At 41.2% G+C, this 12,690-nt stretch overlaps 1 protein-coding gene across 2 annotated transcripts; it reads right to left on the bottom strand.

Moving 5' to 3' along the window:
* Nucleotides 1-135: 135 nt before the first annotated feature.
* Nucleotides 136-12,246, bottom strand: fzd6 (frizzled class receptor 6). Of its 2 annotated transcripts, none has more exons than XM_085473441.1 (8): nt 12,129-12,246; nt 10,450-10,869; nt 5,168-5,361; nt 4,508-5,084; nt 3,977-4,399; nt 2,650-2,798; nt 2,128-2,532; nt 136-1,986 (listed from the first exon to the last, which is right to left on the bottom strand). In XM_085473441.1, exons 2-8 carry the CDS (start codon nt 10,633-10,635, stop codon nt 1,821-1,823), a joined length of 2,100 nt encoding a protein of 699 aa, XP_085329567.1. In that variant the 5' UTR covers nt 10,636-10,869; nt 12,129-12,246; the 3' UTR covers nt 136-1,820. The 2 variants fall into 2 exon arrangements, with proteins under 2 accessions (XP_085329567.1, XP_085329568.1); XM_085473442.1 differs by having other exon boundaries at nt 3,980-4,399.
* Between the last annotated feature and the right edge of the window lie 444 nt (nt 12,247-12,690).

Raw genomic sequence — 12,690 nt, 5'->3', positions numbered from 1 at the left:
CTCCAGCCGGTTATAGCCCAGAGGGCTGGACCAGGAGAGGGGGAAGGAGCCAGTCACCTCACTGAAATGCACTCTAGGGAAAACATAGCTGTGAGAGTAACGTTAGGGTTAATAACTGACTCACACACAGTCACATTCATTTCCATGTTTAATTGAATATTTTATCAAAATGAAACAACAGTGGTAGAAAATTATATTAAAAAGAAAAAAAAGTTCACAAAAATGTTTGGAGTACTGATAAGACTACAGTAGAGCTACATACGTCATAAGAAAGACCCTCATCCACATGTCAGAATAGGAACATAACATAGAAAACATACAAGATTCCCTTTTAGTGTTACTGAAACTGTCCTTTCACTCCCAAATAAATCTATGTAAGTGAACTGAGGGGTAGCTCAGTCCCTTACACAGCACACAGACAGCACAGTAAGGCACTCCTAATGAATCACAGATGTTGTTCTGGAGGTACTTGAAGTAGAGATGCTGCATGTGGTCTTTTTTTTATTTTAACAAAAATGATCTCAAAACTAATCTTTCTATTTATTTATGACAACTTAGTAATCAGTGGATAATGCTACTAATGACAAATAGTGCAAAACTTGTTTTGTTTCGTCGATTTCATACACTGTTGATACTATAGGGATATCGTGATAACTATATATAACCCTGGTATCAGAAAATGAAATATCATGATTATGGTTTTACAGAAATAAAACATTCCCCCACCATGTCCATGCACTCGTACTTTCAGTTTAAATCCACGTTCCAATCTTAATTTCTGCCTTTAAGTTTTAAAAAAACATGAACTCATGCATTAGATTTTCAATCATTTCCAACTAATCAATTTAGTAAAAAATTGAACTTAAAGGTGCTCTTTCATCAATATTCCAAAAGAGAAAAGTAACACAGTAATAAAAAGTAAAGATGAACTTGATCGATAGTATTATTGAAATAAGTCAAGTTCATTTTGTTCATTTTCTGTTGGTATTTCAATGATGTCATAGATTTCTCTAGCCACAGTAACTATGAAGTAAAACTCAGATATCATGACAAGATTTTCTAAGCAAAAATACATTCTTTTAGAAAGCTTCAAAGCTGTATTTCACCAAAATTCACAGCTTTGAAGACAGTTCAGCACAGCATGCATTTCTGTAACAAAAACATGGAGAAATGACCAGAAAATGGAAAAATATGTCTCTTTTAAGAAAAGTATTCAAAATAAAATCACAAGTTCTCTGAAAATCAGCTATATCAAGTTTAAGAGTACGCCTCAAAGGAGTGACACACAGTGTGTTTTACAGGATGACGTTTTAAGAACAATAGGACATTTAAAGACACTTTATCACAGGAAGACTTTCCTTGGATTCAATATTTGGCAATATTTTCACCTTAACAATTAAACTCTCAGTGTGGCGACCAGTCCAGTGAACGACTAAATATATGAGATATAAAAAAAGAGAATATTTACATAAATATTGCAATCGTTTACTAGCATGCATATATGCCACTGAAATCACAAGTTATAAAACAGCAGACTCAATGCATGTAGCTGTGCTGCTGCAACATTCAGGTCAAACACTGAGTAAAGCTGGAAGACAAAGTCATGACTTAAACAGACTAAATCGTCAAACACCGTTAGATGTGGGCTAACCCTCAGAACATCTGAAATACAAGTTTTGGTCTGTTTCCATTCAGTCACTCCAGTGTATTCAATAAAATCCCACAATGGGAACAACAACCAGCATCAAGCATGACTCCCATGTGACTGGTGTCATGGATGGGTGGATGGATGAGCAGACAAATTTGAAAGGTCAGATATCTCAGCAGCTGCTGTCCTTTGGGTCCTTGCGCTCCTCAGGCACCTGGAGCACCATCTGGTGGCTGGCGTCTTGGAGGCTGCTGGTGTGTGCTGGGTTTAAAGCTGAAAGCTGTTGCTTCTCACAGGGAATGTGCCTGACCTCTGATAGCTCGCTCCTTGGAGTTGCCCTAAAACCAGCCAGGACACATCACAGATTACTGCTGGTTAATGCTTGTCTGATGTTGCAGTGCATGTAATGTAAGGAAATGTACATATACAATAAATTTTTTAACATTTCAAAAATGGCATCTCACACCTCTCCTACTTACCTCCCATCTGCCACTCTGTGCAAGCTCTCTGAGCGACTGCTGACTTTACTGGAGCTCCCCGTTTTGCTGCGTCTCTCCCCCCCATCCCTCTCTCTTTCCCTATCTCTCTCCCCTCTCCTCGAGCTTCGACTGGAGGTGCCTCGGTCCAGGTGTTCCCTGGCTGAGGTCTCAGACAGTGAACCTTGCATGTGGGGCTCATGGTTGCCTAAGGCAGAGGTGCCTTGATTGCTGGTGGTGGAGACACTGGTGGGCGTGACTCCGGTACTCGTGCCCATGGACTTGGAGATGACCTTGAGTTTGTGGGAGCTTGGTTTGTAGTGCTTCTTCTTGTGCTGAACCCGGTTGTTGTGCTTTAGGAAGAACTCGCAGGACTCCTGGAGCACCCGACGGCTCTCGCTGATGGGGCTGTGGGTCACATGACATGGCATTAAACACATGATCTAGAATACTGTATTCTCACTCCATCAGTGACTGTGTGAAAGATCTTCCACGTGTTTTGCTGTGGTCAGAGTTGTGTCTTACTCTTTATTGCGGGTCCTGTTGAAAAAGTAGGCCCACTCAGAGCAGGTCTTCTTACTGCTGACCCAGAATACTGCAGATATGCCAACCACCAATGTCATCAAGTATTTCACCAGAAACAGGGAGAGGTCAGGGCGTTCATGATCTGTGGTCTAAAACAGTAACAAACTCAATGGTAATGAGATCCTTGTGATTTAGAGCAACTGGTTAAATAAAAAAATTCAATTTCTTACTTAAGACAAAGTCAAGCATTTCCAGTACAGGCATCAGGTACTGACTGTCAAAACAAGACTAAGCTATTTCCCACTGCAGCGCTTATAAGCTCACGTATTGTATCTTCCACATACCATACAGATATCCACTGATGTATAATTCTTGCACTACTAAAGCACTTCTAATGAATTTGGACCACACCACCAAATGACCGAACATGGGCACTACATGCTGTATGAAACAACAACAGGACAAAGACCTGGCCACTGAAATATCTGAAGGTGTGCGGCAGACTGCTTGGGAAATACAGTCGTCCTCCACCAGTTCCTGAGCTTGGAGAGACTCCTGTTGGAAAACCTTGAATTTTGGTCGCTCCTAAACAGAAGTCCGAACAAACTGGTGCTCAACTGGCTTGATTGAGGAAAAAATGGTTAATAATGTCCATATGTTTTGGACTTGCACCTTTATGTTTTGGGGATTTGTGGGAATTATTTCTAAAGTCTTTTGCTTTAATGTTTGCAGAAGTTTGACATTACTTTATGTTGGATACACCCCCCATTACAAGATGCTGTGTTAGTGTTAATGTTGTCAAACATATCCTGAGACATGACATATTGTATACGGCTCCAAAGAGAATTGTGAGAATAACAGAGGGAGAAACAGTGTGCTTATTTGGCCCTTGAGACAAACTGATGATGCCAATTTTTTCTCCCCACCATCTTTTTTAAAATTTATAACCCTGCATTAAATTGTGATTCATCTAAAGACCTCTTGTTCTTTGTTTTTATTTATTTTAATGTGGAAAAATTATATTTAATAAATTAAAGAAAACTCATGTATTCTGCACTACATTTTTGAGGTACCGCAGCTTCTAAGACGTCTGTTACTTCCACACTGATCTGTCATAACAGTCTTGATTTTGGAATCCCTGTACTCTGCAGGACATTATAGATATTTAATAATTGGGATTTTTAAACAGATGAGCCTTTTGGATCCTTCTGAGCCCTGATCAGTTTTATGAAATTTTCACTGTGCTTTGGTTTTGCCCTTTTTCAGCAGTCTAAAAAAGCTTGTCCTAAACTTTCACCCCATCTTTACTGAATGAATAAGTCACAACAACCTGGTTTAAGCAGGGGATGCTATACTCCTGGCAGCGGTCGTTTATCCAGGTGTTCTCCCAGCTGCTGCGGTGGCTCTGTTCGTAGGTGTAGCAGGCTAGCAGGGTGACCAGCGGGACCAGGTAGAGGCAGCTGAACACGCCGATGCGAATCATGAATTTCTTAAGCTTCTCCTGGTTGCGCTCGTCGTGCTGGATGACCTGTCGGACGTGATTCAGAGAAACGATACCTGCCAGGATGAGGAAGAGGCCGACTATGACGCCCACGCACAGTGGCGCCAGTACAAAGTAGCGCAGCGCATCCAGGTCGTAGAGCCCCACAAAACAGACTCCGCTGATGTTGTCTCCTTCAACTTTGTTCAGAGCCAGCAGCATGACAGTGAGTGCCCCAGGGATCCCCCAGGCAGCAGAGTGGAACCACACCTTAGACAAAATAAAAATATTGACTGAGCTGTAACTGCACATATTTCCTTGTTGTGTTTGCTTCCTATTTGCTACTAGGAAACAAACCTAAATACTTAAGAACCTTACCGCTTTCTTCTCAATGGCCTCACAGCTCCACTTGGGGCCGGCTGCCAGGAACCAGGTGATGGTGAGTATAACCCACCAGACGATACCGGCGATGGAGAAGAAGTAGAGAAGCATAAAAAGCAGAGTGCAGCCTTTGCTCTGAGAGCCCAACACCACTGTGTCAACCCCAGCAGGATGGGCCGCTTTGATGCAGGCTGCATTGTTTCCCAGCAGGAAGCCGATGAAGTATATGAGCGAGACAAAGCTATAGCACACAGCATAGAAGATTATGGGCCGCTCTGGGTAACGGAAGCGTTTGACGTCAATAAGGAATGTGAGGAAGGTGAAGAGTGTAGCACCCAGGCAGATGATGGAGCACACACCGATGAAGCTCTTTGCAAATTCTATGTCGTGGGGTTTGAAGTACATGTTGGAGCAAGGTGGAGCACAGTCCTGGGCGCCTAGGAATGATGAGCCATGACCTGGCTTGGTCTTTAGCTGCAATGGGCACCAGAAGCCCAGCTCTCTCTTAGCGGATGAGGAGATTGCTGGGGTGGTTAAAGGGGCTGGAGAACCAGGCACACTGCAAGGGTCCAATCTAGAGCATAAATAACAATATAACAGGATAAGTGCCTCAACATGAATTGTGGGTAATGAAACCGGGGAAGGATATTTTCTTACTTTTCACACATTTCAGGAGGCCAGGGGACATCAAAGGTGTGGATGTTCTTCTCACAGTCGGACCGAACAGCATTGCACTGCTCCCTGCAGGGGTGGATCACCTTATTCTCCTCGGTGCATGCTGGGATAAAGACTTGGCACAGGAAGTGGTGGACATCTGGAGAGCACTTCAGGTTTATCAGGGGCATAAATGGCTGAAATTGAAGAGATTAAACATACTATATTAAAAATCGGTTTTCCATTATAACAACTATTATTGCACTCTGTTCTTCCATTACGTTTAGATGCAAGTTACATCACCTGAGAACTTTGAATATACTGATAGATTTGAAGGCTTGACAGCCCTACTCGTGACCTGAACACTCACATGTGCGTGCATGAGTTATATAGCATTCCCTAAAGAAACCTTTGAAGTAGCTTAAATCTAAGTTTTCCAGCTATAACTTTTCTTTGAAGAGCTTCCAAAGCATTTTCATGATGTTACAGCTATGTACAGTCTGCCTACACTGGTGAATCCAGTATTTCCACAGACTGTGCTGTGCTGGGGGAGTAGGTGTAGGTAGCAGTCTGCACAGTTTGAAGTTTTTAAACATTTTTCTCTGAAAAATAGACAGACAGTAACCTGTAAGATTGTGAAATTACTTTTGTAAATGCAACTGGAAAAGAGGCATAAATATAATGATTTTACTTGTGTTATAAGTGCAGTCTGCATGACTGGACATTGTAATATAATAAGCACTGAGATTACAAATGATCAGGGTAGCAAAAGCTGGTGAAAATATTTATGCTACATAAGCAACAGTACACTATAGTAACACACAAAACTGTCCATTCATCGGCCGGAAACCATGATCAACCAGAGCATTGGAAGGGGGGGTATAGGTGGCAGGAAATGAGAGTGCGGACATTTGGAAACAACCAGGGACAGGCCAAGAAGGCTGGAATGCACAGAGCTGTTCATGGGAAGGTTGCTGAGGATATGTGTGGAGGACAGCCTTATTATTTTTGGATCGACACCAGCTACATCACTTGGAGTAATATGCATGTTCAATACATAACCAGTTAATAGTGACAGGCATGCATTAGCACAGACTAAGTGTGTTGTGCTGTGTTGTATTGTGTGTATTTCAGAGTACTCCACACTCTCGACCTCATCACTGGATAGCTTGCTGTAAATCTAAACTGCCGATATGCGCAAAGGAAATCCACACGACCACACTTGAGCATATTGCACTAGTTGATGTTTTCTCTTCTCTGCTTTTTCTGGCTCCAGGCCCACATCTCTGGGCCCTGGGCTTGCCCCCTCAGACATTAAGCGTCCTTGTTTCTCTCCTCTGGAGGTCCTGGACTTGAGGCTCCTCGTGGCTGAACAATCTGACCTTTATTTTCTTTAGAGCACTTACTGTAAAAACTGCCCTCATTTCAAAAACCTTCCAACAGGATCAGCTGCAAAATTTGAGCTGATTTGCTCTTTAGGGCAAAATCCTTCGCAGAGAATTTCTGCACAATGTACTTTAAGTATTAAGTGAAGTTTTGTTTTGTTTTGTTTTTTTAAAGATGACTCTTACTTTTCAAAGTTTTACTCAAACTTTCAAGGCCCCCGAGTGTCCGTTATAGTGTGTCAGTTTGTCTTTCCATTCTCTCTATATTCTAACACTTCAAAGTTTTTGCTCTTTCCAAAGCTGGCAAACACTAGTGGAAGGGCAGGAAAAGGTTAGCCCTCCTCCGGAAAATCCTACTGATAGGCTGGACTGTGCCCAGAATAAAGCAGAAACCTGCCTGATTCCAACGTCAGAGCTTTGTGATAAATCATTGCACATGTTCAAAGCGGGCTATGTTTAGTATTTAACGTTGAATGAAGGCCAGAGAGTGTAAGCCTGTCACCTGGGAGACAGGACTGCGGAGGTAGGACCGTGTGTGTGTGTGTGTGTGTGTGTGTGTGTGTGTGTGTGTGTGTTGGGGGGGTATTAAGAGACAGAGGATACTCCTTGTGGTATGCACAGCAGGCTTTGTGTGCGACTGGGTGTGTCCCTCCCCTTCCTCCAGAAATCAAAGAGCCCTCACAACAAAGTCACTGAAGTTGCCCGTGGCCAAGGTTGCCATGAAATAAGAAGCTGATACCTTTGCCAGATGCCACACAAAAGACTCCTACAGATCATGCTCAACACTCCACACCAAATGCACGTAACCCAAACCCCCAGGAATGCCAGGAGACAGAATGCAACAGCTAGAGAAACATTTCTGCTGAGGATATGTGCAAGACAACAAATGGTCTTAAAGCACATTAGCCAAAGTGCCACAGGGTTGACGGAGCAAAGCTGAAACACCAGTTACACAAACTTAGACTTTAGTCACAGCAAAGGGTGGTGATTAAAGAGAACACTACTAGTCTGAAGAGAAGTCAAATTTAAGATTAGAATTCTCTAAATCTGAGCAGATATTAAGCATATTTTTCCACTATGAAAAAGAAGACTGATTTCTGTATTCTATGCATGGAAGAAAATTTTAATCTGCAGGGTGTAAATCTCTAATTACACCAGTTCAGTGTCATTTGAGAGTTACTGTTGCTAAGAGATGGTCTACTGACTTCTGTTGTGTAATACTGACTGGAGCACATAACAGCCCAGTACAGTCTATAAACCTTTATACAAGAGCACAGCTTATAGGTGCTTCTACGTATACAGCTAGACTTCTTAGCTTGTGTTAGATTTTTCCTAATTTGTTGATGCCAACAAATGATCAGACAGTTATATCACAACAATAGGTCCTTGAGCTCAGCCCAAATGTTACACTGTGATCTGAATCATGACCTGAATTTACACAATAAAGGGACAGGAGATTTTCCCGCAGTTTCGAATGATGAAGACAGAATTTTGGAGAAATGAAAAAAAAAACAAACAACAACCATCAAACATATATATGATTGTGCTTTCTGTTATAATTGTACGTTTATTCTGTTGAAAACAAACACAATTAAGTCGTTTTTCTTCCTGAATCAAGATTACCCATATGGAAAAGATATATATAAATCTTATAAAGTTTGTATCTGTCTTGTGTGAAACTTGTATGAAAAGCATATAAGAGTGAAAACAGATATAAGATCCCTTGAAAAATTATATAGTGAAACTTGTATGTTTTGGATACTTACTAAAACAATGTACAAAAGTAATGAGAAAGTGGCCACTTTCATGAGTAATCACATATAAGTTTTTACTATTTCTTTTCCATATGGGTATACACTGAATTACCACTGGATATTTTGAGCCAATCTGGATATTGACTTTTGAAAGTTCAAAAACCCTGATAACATGTTTGCATATGGTATTTTAAACATACCTGAAAAATGCCGATAATAATGTTCCAAAACCGATAAAGGCGTTACTTACATAAGGATAAATTAACTTAGCTTGGATTCGGATTACATGCCTCATTTCAACCATTCATCAGTCATCCAGGTGTTAGTCAGAACATCACCCACTAATTGGATGGAAAAGTGGTCACGCAATAACAGTCAATACCAAGACCAAATGCACCCCATAGCCACCTATACTTACATGCAATCGCATGAGTGCGTGCAAATGAAGAAAAAAACCCTAAACTGATTTGACTTATCAGAAGATCAACAAGAAACCCACAAATTGCAAAAGTAATGAGCTGAAAAATGTTGATTACCCTAAAAAAGAAAGCTGCCTCTCAGCTTAGCGTGCAGAATTAGCTGTTGGCTCCACTGATCGGCTGAGAGCCATGGATTTTCTGATAAATACCGTTCCACGTTTACTGTGTGTTGATGGCTATTTCACATCCTTCCATTTCTATTGCATTTTTGCCTCTTTAGCAAAGCCCAGTGGAAATCTTATGGCTGCCAGGGAGAATGGAGTTTTTTGGATTTCTACTTGTTATTAATTAAGTACTTTCTGTTTGGTGTCGCTGCTGCAGGCTTTTGATTATTGTTAGGGTGAGTCTGAGCTGATTTCCTGTAAAGTAAACTGTGAATCTTAGCTCTGGTGATATTGAGTGTTTAATCCCTATTTAGCTTCATTGTTGTCCTATTATGTTGCTGTTCTATTATAGATACTTATTATAGTGATAAGCTCCATTTTGTATAGCTTAAATTCTGGTTCACGCCTTGTGTATTTGTAGTTGTAATAATGTTCTTCCCTGTGTTTTTCTTTGTCTCATTTCTGTATTTGTGGTTTGTGTTTTCTTCTCTTGTAGAACTTTAAGTCTGCTTTGGTTATTTCCTCTTTAGCTTTGACAGTTTATTTTCTTCACGTCCTGTGTGTTGCTTCCTGACGGTCTCCTCCAGGTTGTGCTCAGCTGTGTGTAATTACTTACACCTGTGTCTCGTCTCCCTCCTGTCTGATATTCCTTAATCAGCCTCCAGAATAAAAATCGTCCTGGCCTTCTCTTTGTTGTTTTCTCTGCTTAGTTCTGTGCACAATTCTGTGAAATGACTGTGGATGCACCTGTTTTGCTCCCCATCTGGCCTCTTGTTTTTGTGATTTTTGGACTTTGGTTTTGGACTTAGTCAGTGATTAAAGCTTGTGACACATTTTTCTTATAACTAAGAATGTTCTTCTTTCTTAACTTCTTTTACTTGTAAGAGGAACCCTAAGCAGAGCCTTCTTCTACCGCAAAGGTTTCTTAAAAGCCTCCCTTTAGAATTTAAGTGGACAGATTCACAGTTTAATCACTCGCTATTTCTTTTAACAATCAGATGTGATTTGTGGACAAACTGTGGCTGGTAAATACTGTGTGTCAGTTGAAGTCCATTACAAAATGGTAATTATATTTCAATCAATATGTGCTTCAGTATGGGCTGAGAGACACCGTCAATTAGTAACCGGAGCCACAAACAGCGCTGATGGCACTAATAATGACAATTATATGGACATGATATTCATCATCGCTGAATGTGGCCTGAAGTATAATTTCCAATTATAAGGAGAGGAAGCGTTTTTTCAACGTTCCATGGAAACCAAGACTGATGAGAACCTTTGAGGTGGGCCAGAGGCTGCCTGGATAAGTCAATAAACTCTGCATTAGCCCAATATACACTTTGAACAAATTCAGCCTAATTTTACATAAATTCTACTAGAATTTAAAATAAGTTCTGTGGGGTTGAATCATTTTTGACAATTGTTCACATGCTTAGCTTGCTTGGCCCGCCTAATCTATAAAACACTGGACCTTTAAATAAAAATGAATCACTGTATGCTTGCACGATGCATAGGCATACAGATTTCTACAGATAAATGTTGTGTAATGTTACGAGGGCTCACCTGCATGCGGTTGTATGCGATATCCTGATCATAGTGGCCCATCATGTTGGGGAAGAAGGTCATGTTGTAGGACGTCTCCAAGCACCGATGCACTCTGATAGGCTCACACGTAAACAGGCTGTGGGCATGACAGCTTCCCACCCACATCAGTGCCAGGCACACCCACAGTGGTCCTGGCATCAGCATTGTGATGAGTGAGTAGGAGTGGGCGTGTGCACAGTTCTTTTTTTGTGTGTGTATAAACTAATTCGAGTTTCTTTTTAACTGCGTGCGAGGACGTCTTGGCCTGGTTCAGACTGTCATCCGTGTATCATTCCTCCCAGGGACATCTCAGTGGAGCTGGTGGGCGCTGCAGCAGGTAGAATTTCTTCATGGTGAGTCAGCAAGTGCCTATAGGCCACAGATAGGAATTCCACATCCCTGAAAAGAAGGTACTTATTGTGACACAGGTTTATATTTTCAGACACACAGAGAAGTGGACGCACAAACCGAATTTTCAGCAAGATATCCCTTCAGAAATCCCAGCTTAGGAGGTTTTTCTTTTTCAATAGTACCTCATTTACTGCACAATTTCAGTTTTAGGAAAACAACCTGGCATGCATTGTTCCGTCACTTAAAAAATAAACACATTTTCATGATTTCAGTGCATCCTTACAAGTCCGTTGAGGTCTTAAAATCTTTGAGAAGTTTAGTTTGGGAAGCACTGCTTAGAGACTCCTCAGTCAGATGGAATCAAGCTACCAAAATCCAGTCAATCCCCACGCAGGCTTCGAGTGCATGCTTTTTACACAGGGTGGGGAATGCGCAAGATCCATGCTGATTCAGAAGAATGAGTCTCGGCTTGTTGATGCACATTAAACTTCACATTAAAGTGTCAGAGTTCCACATACACACTTGGTTTACGAGCCACTGAGAAACCTGAACGGCAGACAGCCTGCTGTACTTTCCCACTGATGTTTTGCCTTTCATAAAAACAGAGTATGTGTAGGTTTAGGCTTGTTCCTGGTGACCTAACAAGGGGCCCACAGATTATGCATTTATTTGATATAACTTCTGGTTATATTCTGAATTTTAACAATTTGAGCAAAGCTAGCTTTGGATCAGTTTGCACAGAATTCTTGTCCATTGAGACTAAAGAGACACATCGTTTATATAGGTACTCGTCTCTCTGATGATTATCTTATCACTGACGATAAGCGCTTAATATTACCGCATCCCTTTTTCCACGTACAACAAAATTCAGCAGTCCTCAAAGTACAGCATGTAGTCAAGGAGGTTCATAGTGCTAAAGTAGCTAAAAAGTAATTTACGCTTAATAAGCCCTTTGGTTAGCATATTAGCGATATACCAGGAATAGTTAGCAGGGTAAATATTTGACACGTTCCACCAACACTTCGACATACCATGCAGACATGGCTACAAACAGACATAATAAGTTGATATTACTGTCCAATTACTTGCATATGTCAAAGCTAATTACGTTTTAAATCAATACGCGAGTCCACGGCGGCCAGGAAAGCCGTTTGTTTCCCCGTAAATGACACACCAGCTGTGGGGAGACAGTGCAGTCAACATCCCTGCCTCGGTCGCTGCCATGGGACAAGGGGCCGAAACAACTTCGCCACAACCAAGCAGAAAGAACCCATGAGGGGGTAAAAATGCGAAACACGAAAACTTACCCCCAAATACCCAAGAGTTAGCTGACTTTATGAATAGTTGCAGGATCTGCCCGGTGAGGAATTTGGTAGCGTGTTTCCTGAGATAAGCTCCCGCACCTTCCCACCAACTATTCCCGTCCTGCTCTGAACTAAAGATGCTTTCAGGTGCAATTGGAAATATGAAGTGTTTTTTTGTTTGTTTGTTTTTTAAGTTAAAATCTAAGTTTCACGGTAGTTTGTGGGTGGGAGACTTCATGTGTATAATAGCCTTTTATATTAAAAAAAATTAAAGGGCAAGTTCATCTTTAAAAGAGTGGCGTACTGTACATACTAACTTTACAGGTCACTAAACTACCAGTTGAATGCCCCAACGAGAGTAACAATGTCAGTATAGACAGGAAGCACTTAAACGCCGCGTACGTGCAGACGGCAGATAAAGGATGAAACAATGCAAAATACAGCTGAGAGGGTTTATTAACAAACACCAACTTTTCTATTTTTTTACAACAATCATAACTTATAGAATATAATTCTATAATTTCTGTATTTTCCACAATTACCACTAGATGGAAGTGGGTGATTT

This window comes from Copadichromis virginalis, linkage group LG11 (assembly GCF_057382275.1).
Source record: "Copadichromis virginalis isolate Kocher_CV1m ecotype Utaka linkage group LG11, C_Virginalis_male_GT1.1, whole genome shotgun sequence".
NCBI lineage: Eukaryota > Metazoa > Chordata > Actinopteri > Cichliformes > Cichlidae > Copadichromis > Copadichromis virginalis.
The sequence above is the reverse complement of the archived record's forward strand: the minus strand, read 5'-3'. Positions and strand labels throughout refer to the sequence as shown.

Excerpts from the sequence above, each read along its gene's own strand:
- fzd6 (XM_085473441.1), bottom strand. The coding sequence starts at position 10,635 with ATGCTGATGCCAGGACCACTGTGGGTGTGCCTGGCACTGATGTGGGTG. Across the intron at positions 5,362-10,449 it reads TCGCATACAACCGCATGCAG|CCATTTATGCCCCTGATAAA; the intron begins GTGAGCCCTCGT and ends CTTCAATTTCAG. Across the intron at positions 2,533-2,649 it reads AACAGGACCCGCAATAAAGA|CCCCATCAGCGAGAGCCGTC; the intron begins GTAAGACACAAC and ends TGTGACCCACAG.